Source organism: Lactuca serriola, chromosome 9 (assembly GCF_051521515.1).
Source record: "Lactuca serriola cultivar US96UC23 chromosome 9, Lser_US96UC23_V15, whole genome shotgun sequence".
Lineage (NCBI taxonomy): Eukaryota > Viridiplantae > Streptophyta > Magnoliopsida > Asterales > Asteraceae > Lactuca > Lactuca serriola.
The window spans coordinates 50,802,535-50,812,766 of record NC_136416.1 but is presented as its reverse complement, the minus strand read 5'-3'; the positions used below and the strand labels follow the sequence as shown (position 1 = coordinate 50,812,766).

Below are 10,232 nucleotides of genomic sequence, written 5' to 3'. Positions count from 1 at the left end.
CAAAATATGATTTAACTGATGTGCTTTGAATTCAAATTTGCTTTCATTTTGAGCTTGAAAACCAAAATCATGCACATCTAGAGACGAGTGAATATGTAAGAGTTGAAGCCAATAATGTAAAACTACAAAATCAAAATATTTGCCCCCATGATGGTAGCCTATCTGTCAAATAGTGTAATTTCACATGGAAGGTTTAAGGTAGAAACTCTGACACACATAAATATTATTGTTAGTGTTCCACGATACTTAAAATATTGCTAGTGTTTCGTGATTAATATCTCACATGTCTTTGGAACAGATTGATATGAACTGTTTAGATGGTACAATTTACTACTTTCTTTTTCAAAATCAAAACCTTTTAAAACATATAAAAGTTTGAATGCATGGATCTTGACTTTATCGAAAAATCTTTACTCCAAGGTAATTCATGTGATGTATATCTCCATGTTTATAAAATTTTATCTAACCAATCCATCAATTCAATTAGGAACCCAAGATTTGCATGTTAGATCAACAAAATTGGTTCTAAAGAAATTTCTTTTTATTAGAGTTTTGTTTTGCTTACCGGATTCATCTTTTATACTTATACGCTAAATCAAAATGAGAATAATATCATATAACTTTATTTTACTAATATATTTTCATAAAACATGTACACATTGCGTTTTGTAGTAGATCATAGTGTTTTTGTCTCCTCACCTAAGTCCCCATGCTATAAGCATTTCTTACATCCTTTGCGTAAAGCAATGGATTGGACACCCTTTGAAACAAAAAAGGGCAATTCCGACCACTCTCCATTTTTTGTTAAACATAAATATCATTCAGATTTATAAATTTGAGACAAATTCAATTACTTAAACAAATAAAAATGAAGCATAGATTATCAATTGTTGAGTCGAATAGATTAATTCGGGTCGGGTTTTAGGAAAGTAGTCTTATAATATAAGCCATCATCCTTCAAACAAAAATTTAACCAATTTTGGCTGGCATTTATTTGCACACATTACAAAATGTTATTTTATTTGTATTTATTTACTTTTGGGTTATTTTTTCTTTTTCTTTTTCTTTTTGTAAAACAACTGCAACTACTGATCGAACATGTCATTCAATCGAGGTCCACCGAAAGGGCGTCGATGGCAGCAAACAACCTTTCGGTAGCTCCAGTAGCGACTCAGTTTAATGGTGGTGTGTCAAATCGTTTTCTCGATAAACTTCTGTCGTTCATGGTGAATTCACCTCTTTATCGGAACTACGCTGCAAAACTCAGCGCGTCACCTGCAATTGCCACCCTCGAAACCATGCTGGTATGTCTATGCATCTGAATTTTTGAGCGAGAATTGCGACTTGTGAATTTTCATGTAGCGATAGTGGATAATGAATGAATTTGGTTAATTAGACATTGAATGTGATTAATGGCTGAATTGCAGTCTTCAACTGAATCGAGATAGTTACTTGAGTTTTATGCACTCGTTTAGAGAATCGTTTGATTGGTTTTCGTTGTGATTCTATAGTAAAATCAGATTAAAGTGTGTGTAACATTCAAATCATAAGCTCACAAAGGAGATGATAGTTTTCTACTTTTCTTCCATACATCATTACATTTTTTATACAATGATTCGTTTACTTTTTATTCAGGGAACTGATTCAAATGAACAAGAGGCAAATCCAAATCAAAAGAAGAAGGTACTGGCTTGCCCCATTTGTTATGACACATTAATATGGAATGGTGATCCAGTTTTCTCAGTGTAAGTTAGTTTATTCAATTTGAAATCTTTATACTTCTTTTCTTTAACCATCTGTTTCACTTTAAAATTTAATATTTTCTTTCTGCAAATTCTTCTCACAGAGATTCTACCCCTCGATCTATCCTAAAATGTAGCATCTGTAAAAAGTCCTACAGTGGTAATGAAACACATCTTGATCTAACAGTAGCCAGTGGCACCAAGAAATATGGTGAATACAAGCCTGCTTCTTCTGAGCTTTTCAGGTACCACAATCTAATCAATAAACCTATAAGAATTAAAACTCATTTATTTAAAAAAAAACAACAAAACAAACTTATTTCTTGATCACAGGTTGCCTATAGTATCATTCTTGTATGAAAGAGGCTGGAGACAGGGTTTTTCAATATGGGGTGGTTACCCGGGCCCACAGAAGGAGGTAATATGAAATATATGTGTAATGTCTTTTGTTGAACATGTATTAAGTAACAGAAAAACTTGATTTAATTTTTGTTATCATCTTTCTACAGTATGAAATGATGAAAGATTATCTTGATCCGGTAATTGGAGGAAATATTATTGATGCTAGTTGTGGTAGTGGAATGTTCTCAAGGCTTTTTCAAAAAAGCGGTCTGTTTTCTCTTGTTGTTGCTCTAGATTATTCAGAGTCCATGTTAAAACAGTGTTATGACTTCATCAAGCAAGAGGAAAACATATCAAACGAGTACAATTACAAGTCTATTTTTCATACATTATTTCTGCATATTTTACATTTTATATCATTTCTGATTAAAAAAAAATGTAATTTTAGGAACTTAATCTTGGTTAGAGCTGATATTGCACGACTCCCATTCGCTTCAAGTTCTATAGATGCTGTGCATGCTGGTGCGGCTCTTCATTGTTGGCCCTCACTATCTGCTGGGGTAAGTATTCTTTTTTAGGGGTGTTTGATGTGTCTGTTACTAGGTCTGGTAAGAGGTTGGGTCTGATTCGGTCAGATTCAGACTGTTTGATACCACAATTAGAAGTCTTTGATTCGGTCCTATAGCATCTAATATGTCTCTTGCGGGATCTGATTAGAGACACTGGAGAGTCTGACCCAATCAACACCTATCAAACAACCTCATAATAGTTATATTCATTTTTATATTATTAATTATACGGTGTGCAATAGGTTGCTGAAATAAATCGAATTTTACGACCCGGAGGAGTTTTTGTTGCCACAACTTACATAGTAGATGGCCCTTATTCATTTATACCCTTTTTATCGGTTATACGCGAGGTATGTATAATGTATTCAACTTTATGGATGATTAACAAAAGTTGAAAGTATTTAAAAAGAAATTAAAGGTTTATTAAAACTAATCGATTGTTTTGATTTTGTTATTTTAGACTCTCGGGCAGGTAACAGGAAGCCGTATCTTTCTATCTGAAAGTGAACTTAAAGACTTGTGTAAAACCTATGGACTGGTAGATATTACATGTGTCAGAAATAGACAATTTGTTATGATCTCTGCCCGAAAGCCCGCATGAACATGCCCGAATTGCCCTAGAATATCTTAAAAGATAACGTGTAACATTTGTATCATGAATAATTTGCAAGAAAATGAATTAAATGTAAATGTGAAGGAGACTAAAGTTCTCTACATAACTGTATAGAAGTTATCAACTATGAATCATATTTGCAAATGGCAATTATCTATAAAGCAATATCTTTTCATCACTTTAAACTAAGTATTCATCAATCGTAAAAGTTGTATATAAATGTAGCGGGTAAACGAGCAACAAGTTACGTCGCAACCCCCTTTTTTTGATGGCAAAACTAATTCTAAAAACATCTATAAATCTTTGAGCTCTACAACATCTGGTGCAAGGAAACTGAGAATATCAAATGCAAAAGGTATAAACGTGTGTTGATTTTTCATGCACGTTTTCTCGTGTTTTGTCACTTTGCATGAGACAACTTTTATAGTAGCATGCTCCACAGTGAAAACTGTAACATCCTGTTTGAAATAGAGTAATTAAATAATAAATCCGGAACCCCAATATGTAAATTTATAATTTATATTATTTTATAATGGCCCTAAAATCAATAATATTTAGTGGGGGTGTTGGTTTTGGGAGCCAGATGTTATAAATTGAATTAATCGAGGGTTAAAAAGGTAATTTCGGGACTTATTATGTAAGGATTTATGGAGACAAGGATTGATTGGTAACATTTTGGACTAGATTTGTAAAGGGTTTCAGGAGGCAGTGTTAAAAGGACAAGACATGATAAAGAGAGGACAAGACCGAGAAACAAACATCTGGGTCTTCAACGACGTAACATATGCAAACTGTTGATTAGGGTGACTCTTTCAAATTTTCCATAATTACTTTTTAAAACCTAAAAACACAAGTTTGTACCCTTCAACGGCAAAAAAAATCATAAGAGACCATTTAAACTAATATACTAAATATTATTGGGTTACAGTAACAATAACCTCATATTATAATGTGATGTTGGGGAATATTTATTGATCTGATCGACTTTTATGACTATCGGTTCTAAGATGCAACTTCTACGGTGGAAGCTCCCGTCGTCAATGATGATGACATAGAAGAAGTTCCCCTAAGGTGGCGGTTTTGAGATGTTGAAGGGAACATAGTATCTTGATTTTTTTCGATTTGGAGATGTAACAGGGGAGTGGACGGTAGGGTGAAGGTATTTAATGGGTAAAATTTTTCTTATTTGCAAATTAAACTTACAATGATTAAAAAAATATATATATTTAAGCTATTTTATTAGGGTTAAAGACCAATAACGTGAAAAAATGAAAGTATAGGCCATATTTATCCAAAAGAAACTAATAGTGACTGAAATGATAACTTTTGATAAATATAAGACAATTTATGTAATTTTTTTCTTTAACTAATTTTGGCCGGCAATTATTTGCACACGTAACAAAATGTTATTTTATTTGTATTTATTTAATTATTTAATTTTGGGTTATTTTTTCTTTTTCTTTTTCTTTTTGCGAAAAAACTGCAACTGAGTGAACAGACCACTCAATCGAGGTCCACCGAAATGGCGACGATGGTAGCAAGCAACCTTTCGCTAGCTCCGGTGGCGAATCGGTTTAGTAGTGGTATGTCAACTCGTTTTTTCGATAAACCTTCGTTGTTCATGGTGAATTCACCTCTCTATCGGAACTTTGCTGCAAAAATCCGCGCGTCACCTGCAATCGCCACCGTCGAAACCGTGCTGGTATGTGTATGCATCTGAGTTTTTGAGCGAGAATTGCGACCTGTGAATTTTCATGTAGTGATAGAGGATAACAAATGAATTTGGTTGATTAGACATTGAATGTGATTAAATGGCTGAATTGCGGTGTTGGCCTCTGTATGGTTAGCCTTTCACTTCCGTTTAATTTTCGTTTTATACTAATCAATTTTAGGTTCTTAAACTGAATCGAGACAGTTACTTGAGTTTTATCATTTATGCACTCGTTCAGAGAATCATTCAATTGGTTTTCTTGTGATTCTAATAATAAGATCAGTCTATTGCATAGGTGTTAGGACAATGATTCGAAGGGACGTAGATTTATCCCGATTGCTAGGTTATTATGCATAATCATTTTAACAAATATCACAAGTTATTTGCTAATTACTTGTAACACATTTGTTGATTTTGAAGGTTAATGTTAATCCATTTTATTTAGAAATAACAAGGTCCAATGGAAATTTTTGGTATTTGAAACAAGTATCACCTGCATCTAAACCAACATTACAAACTTAATGGTTGAAATAGAGAACAAGAAGGCTCTTGAAAAGTTAAACCTGCAATTCTTTTACACTTAGTACCAGATTAGAGTCTTTCTACTGTGTAACATTCAAATCATGAGCTCACTTCTTTGAAGGAAATGATATTTTTCCATACATCATTAACATTTTTCCTTCAATGATTCGTTTACTTTTTATACAGGGAACCGATTTAAATGAACAAGAGGCAAATCCAAATCAAAAGAAGCAGGTATTGGCTTGCCCCATTTGTTATGACACATTAATATGGAATGGTGATCCAGTTTTCTCAGTGTAAGTTAGTCTATTCAATTTGAAATCTTTATACTTCTTTTCTTTAAAAATCTGTTTCACTTACTTTAAAATTTAATACTTTCTCACAGAGATTCTACCCCTCGATCTACCCTAAAATGTAGCACCTGTAAAAAGTCCTACAGTGGTAATGAAACACATCTTGATCTAACAATAGCCAGTGGCACCAAGAAATATGGTGAATACAAGCCAGCTTCTTCTGAGCTTTTCAGGTACTACAATCTAATCAACAAACCTATAAAAATTAAAACTCATTTATTTAAAAAAAAAACAAAACTAATTTCTTGATCACAGGTTGCCTATAGTATCATTCTTGTATGAAAGAGGCTGGAGACAGGCTTTTTCAATATCGGGTGGTTTCCCGGGCCCACAGCAGGAGGTGATATGATATATTTGTGTAATGTGTTCCATTGAACATGTATTCTAAAAGAAAACTTGATTTAACTTTTTGTTCTTTATTTTCTACAGTTTGAAATGATGAAAGATTATCTTAATCCAGTAATTGGAGGAAGTATTATTGATGCTAGTTGTGGTAGTGGAATGTTCTCAAGGCTTTTTCAAAAAAGTGGGCTGTTTTCTCTTGTTGTTGCTCTAGATTATTCCGAGTCCATGTTAAAACAGTGCTATGACTTCATCAAGCAAGAGGAAAACATATCAAACGAGTACAATTAGTCAATTACAAATCTAATTTTTCATATATTATTTCTACATACTTCACATTTTATATCATTTCTGATTAAAAAATAATGTAATTTTTAGGAACTTAATTTTGGTTAGAGCTGATATTGCACGACTCCCATTCGCCTCAAGTTCTATAGATGCTGTACATGCTGGTGCAGCTCTTCATTGTTGGCCCTCACCATCTTCTGGGGTTAGCATTCTTTTTTAGGGGCTGCCTGATATTCCTATTACTGGATCTAACTCTGTCAGATTCAGATTGTTTGATACCACAATTAGAAGTCTCTGATTCAGACTGTGTGGAACAGGTAGCTGAAATAAGTCGAATTTTACGACCTGGAGGAATGTTTGTTGCCACCACTTATATACTAGACGTCCCTTATCCATTGATGCCCTTTGTATCACCTATTCGCGAGGTATGTATTCAGTTTTTATGGATAGTTAACAAAATTCAATTTTAAAAAAAATAAAAATAATTTTTCTTTTTATTAAAACTAATGGGATTGTTTTGAGTTTGTTATTTTAGACTATCGGGCAGGTATCAGGAAGCCGTATCTTTCTATCTGAAAGTGAACTTAAAGACTTGTGCAAAACTTGTGGACTCGTAGATATTACATGTGTCAGAAACAGACAATTTGTTATGATCTCTGCCCGAAAACCCGCATGAACATGCCCGAATTGCCCGAGAATATTCTAAGATAACATATGCGAAAGAACTTTCAATTGTATATTATAAACTTTTAAGGAAATTAAACTTCTCTCTGTATAAGTGTATAGAAGCTATATCAAATATCAACTATGAATCATATTTGCAAATGTCAATTGTCTATAAAGCAATAATTTTTCATCACTTTCATCTAACACAGCTGAATCATCTCCGCCACCATACTCCATATCAATACTCGTTCTATCATCATCATCATCATTGAATCGGTATCTCGGTTTCTGTTCTCCTGATTCCGATTCAAGAGTTTCCATCTCGGCTTCTATAAGAGCTTCCATTTGGGCACGTTCGCGGTCTCTTGGGTACGTTCGATACAGAAAGGAATAGATGAAACAACACAACGTCATCGGAATCGCGATTGAAATGTAGAGGGCTTTAGCCAATGAGGTGGCGTTAACACGATCGGTTTCAATGGTTTCGGATCCTTTTTCAATCGGTTTGTAGCCGTAAACGTGTTGGGCCAGGATTCCGACTATTGGAGGAGCAAATGACGATAGGATTGACTCGAATGATCGGTCTAATGCGTAGATGCTTGTTCGTGATTTCTCCGGAACAATCTCTGCAAAAATAGGACTGTAGACGTGTTTGGTATGATGGAATCAGGAAAGGAATGGAATTGCTCATTCCATAGGAATGAACAAAGGTCTAATCACAAAAAAAAACCAAATAAGAAAAGAGAATAAGTAAAGAACTTTACTTGTTTGTAGCCGGGCCGTTCCAAGAAATAAAAAAACCCGTAACAAACAACACAATAGCATGCGAAAACAAAGCCGAAGGATCGTCTTTCAATGCCAACAAAAGCAACGCCCCCAATGGAATAGCCGATGCCGAACTTATTTGGGCCAAAACAATCCTCCCGGAATTCGGATTCCGCTTCGATAAAATATCACCAACCCGGCCTCCAAACAACCCCCCAAACGAATTCCCAATCACAAATAAAGTCATCAAGAAAGCCGTATCCTTATGAGAGAAACCAACAAGTTCCAACCACATGGGTGCAAACGACAATGCCGACCACGGAAACGAACCCGTAACACCTTGAGCCACTATAATCTGAAAAGATCGAATATTAATGACGGATTTAGCCTCCCGGGCTAAATCTTTGACTTGGGATAATAAAGATTGACTTTTTCCGAGATTTTGAGGGGTTTTGGAGTCTTTGAAACGTGGGTCGTCGGCGAAAAGGCGGACCATGATTCCGACGATGACACTGATGATTCCGACGAGATGAAAGGCGATTCGCCATCCAGAGATTCCGAGGAATGTGGTAGAGGCTAAAAGTAAGGAAAGGAGTCCACCGATGATTGAACCGAGGTTGCTTGTTAGTTGTAGCCACCCGAAAGCCATTCCACGGTTTTCATCATTGGTGGAATCGGCTACTAATGATTGGATTGCGGGTCCTACTATTGCAAGACCGATTCCATTCAAAGCTCTAGATATTGCAACCTGAAAAGAAAAAATAGACCTTATGTATACAACACTTTATCCAGACAGAAAGAACGACTTAATAGGGAAAATAAAGCTTATTCTGTTTAAAGTCCTATCGTTTTACAAACATGCACCTTTATTCCGTTTAAAGTCCTATCGTTTTACAAACATGCACCTTTATGTTTATAAGCATGATTTAACTTAAAAGGAAAAAAAAATCCCAAATTGGTTCCTTTAAAAGAAGTAATAATATGTTTTCGGAAGTCAAACATCAAACATGCACCATAAATACACAAGAATGCTTGTTACCATGAGCACAAAAACGTGCATTACTTGAAGTCATTTCACACATGTAAATACTTGAGAGGAAATCCCAAAAACCCTTAAATTCAAAACTTTTGCACCTACAAAAATGCTTGCATTTACTACTTTTAGACCATTTAGAAGTCGAATATTACTTCTACATCATTATGAAAGTAGCATATTCTACATACAAATATAGACCATGTCTTTTATAGTCAACTGAATTTTTTCCCCAAATGCATTTTCTTTTGTCTCGATGACAAATTCGAGACAAATGCATCATTTGATTCTGATTATCTGATAAAGCTTATTCACTTTCATACCCAAATTCAAACACCACTTAATCATTAATAGATGAAAAAAAAAATTAAGAAATTGATCAATCTAAAAGCAAAAAAGTTGAGTAATTTACCTGAAAAAATGATGAAGATAATGCAACGAGGAAAGTAGCGGCGGCCCAAAGGAAAGCACCGTAAGCTATGATGTGAGCACGGTTATGGCGCATCGCCAAGTACGCCGCGAGAGGGAAGCAGGACGCCTGAACGATTGATCGGAAAAGGGTCAACGATCCCAACCGAGTTGGGTCAGCGTGGAGCTCTTCTCCGACCTCCTTGTAAACTCCCGGTAACAATGACTCGTCAGCTCTTTCCATTATTCCGGCGAGGTTGACCAGTATCAGCGTCACCGTCTCCGGCGTCATTGCTTGATTCTATGAGATGGGTAATTTTTCAAAATTGAGCAAAGAAAATCCCCAAAAAGGGAAGGTGAATTGAGGGATCAACCGATTGAAGTTTCTTGAATGTTGACGGTGGTCGGAACTTTTGACTAAAGAATCGTTGACTGGGTGTCGATTATCCCAAAACACCATTGTTTCAGATTGACCATTTCTTCTTGGTCGAAGTTTCCAATCCCAATAGGTACGATGGCTGTTGGTGCGACAATGTCAACAGATATTTATAACTTTTAAAATATAATAAAAGTTATTAAGAAAGGTAACTAAATATTGTCAAATTATTTATAACGTTTAAGATACGAAATAAGTTTTCAAAAAGATAATCAAATATTCATAGAATTTAGGATTTAAAGTCAAACTGATCGTGTATGCAATTGATTGATATGATAAAATAAACAAGATATAAGTTTGGATTAAATACTAATAACTATCTTATACAATTCTTAATGGAATAAGCTCTTAATGGAGTTTTGGGACTGGGTTGCATATGTTGGGCATACCTGGTGGTACGTTGAGTGCACGTGGTCAGCGCCACGCTTTTGGTCAACATCAG

The 10,232-nt window shown here is 35.0% G+C and overlaps 3 protein-coding genes across 4 annotated transcripts; 2 read left to right on the top strand and 1 right to left on the bottom strand.

Moving 5' to 3' along the window:
• Nucleotides 1–805: 805 nt before the first annotated feature.
• LOC145077053 (putative methyltransferase At1g78140, chloroplastic) lies at nucleotides 806–3,427 on the top strand. The gene is made up of 8 exons (XM_079022830.1): nucleotides 806–1,304; nucleotides 1,636–1,745; nucleotides 1,847–1,987; nucleotides 2,076–2,160; nucleotides 2,252–2,445; nucleotides 2,533–2,644; nucleotides 2,896–3,003; nucleotides 3,114–3,427. Exons 1-8 carry the CDS (start codon nucleotides 1,011–1,013, stop codon nucleotides 3,252–3,254), a joined length of 1,185 nt encoding a protein of 394 aa, XP_078878956.1. The 5' UTR covers nucleotides 806–1,010; the 3' UTR covers nucleotides 3,255–3,427.
• Nucleotides 3,428–4,724: 1,297 nt separating this feature from the next.
• On the top strand, nucleotides 4,725–7,307 carry LOC145072244 (S-adenosyl-L-methionine-dependent methyltransferases superfamily protein). Its single transcript, XM_079018641.1, has 8 exons — nucleotides 4,725–4,968; nucleotides 5,686–5,795; nucleotides 5,885–6,025; nucleotides 6,108–6,192; nucleotides 6,282–6,475; nucleotides 6,573–6,684; nucleotides 6,800–6,907; nucleotides 7,018–7,307. Exons 1-8 carry the CDS (start codon nucleotides 4,789–4,791, stop codon nucleotides 7,156–7,158), a joined length of 1,071 nt encoding a protein of 356 aa, XP_078874767.1. The 5' UTR covers nucleotides 4,725–4,788; the 3' UTR covers nucleotides 7,159–7,307.
• Nucleotides 7,198–9,884, bottom strand: UNE2 (Major facilitator superfamily protein). 2 transcript variants are annotated; one of them, XM_079018639.1, is made up of 3 exons: nucleotides 9,359–9,884; nucleotides 7,913–8,661; nucleotides 7,198–7,788 (listed from the first exon to the last, which is right to left on the bottom strand). In XM_079018639.1, exons 1-3 carry the CDS (start codon nucleotides 9,644–9,646, stop codon nucleotides 7,284–7,286), a joined length of 1,542 nt encoding a protein of 513 aa, XP_078874765.1. In that variant the 5' UTR covers nucleotides 9,647–9,884; the 3' UTR covers nucleotides 7,198–7,283. The 2 variants fall into 2 exon arrangements, with proteins under 2 accessions (XP_078874765.1, XP_078874766.1); XM_079018640.1 differs by having other exon boundaries at nucleotides 7,508–7,774.
• Between the last annotated feature and the right edge of the window lie 348 nt (nucleotides 9,885–10,232).

What these genes read in the sequence shown, in the direction of transcription:
- LOC145072244 (XM_079018641.1), top strand. Translation starts at nt 4,789, where the DNA reads ATGGCGACGATGGTAGCAAGCAACCTTTCGCTAGCTCCGGTGGCGAAT. An exon ending in CCACCGTCGAAACCGTGCTG is followed by an intron (nt 4,969 to 5,685) that starts GTATGTGTATGC and finishes CTTTTTATACAG; the next exon opens with GGAACCGATTTAAATGAACA. An exon ending in TTGTATCACCTATTCGCGAG is followed by an intron (nt 6,908 to 7,017) that starts GTATGTATTCAG and finishes TTGTTATTTTAG; the next exon opens with ACTATCGGGCAGGTATCAGG.
- LOC145077053 (XM_079022830.1), top strand. Translation starts at nt 1,011, where the DNA reads ATGTTATTTTATTTGTATTTATTTACTTTTGGGTTATTTTTTCTTTTT. An exon ending in GGTGATCCAGTTTTCTCAGT is followed by an intron (nt 1,746 to 1,846) that starts GTAAGTTAGTTT and finishes TTCTTCTCACAG; the next exon opens with AGATTCTACCCCTCGATCTA. An exon ending in GCTTCTTCTGAGCTTTTCAG is followed by an intron (nt 1,988 to 2,075) that starts GTACCACAATCT and finishes TCTTGATCACAG; the next exon opens with GTTGCCTATAGTATCATTCT.
- UNE2 (XM_079018639.1), bottom strand. Translation starts at nt 9,646, where the DNA reads ATGACGCCGGAGACGGTGACGCTGATACTGGTCAACCTCGCCGGAATA. An exon ending in TATCTTCATCATTTTTTCAG is followed by an intron (nt 8,662 to 9,358) that starts GTAAATTACTCA and finishes TTTTCTTTTCAG; the next exon opens with GTTGCAATATCTAGAGCTTT. An exon ending in AACGGCCCGGCTACAAACAA is followed by an intron (nt 7,789 to 7,912) that starts GTAAAGTTCTTT and finishes ACACGTCTACAG; the next exon opens with TCCTATTTTTGCAGAGATTG.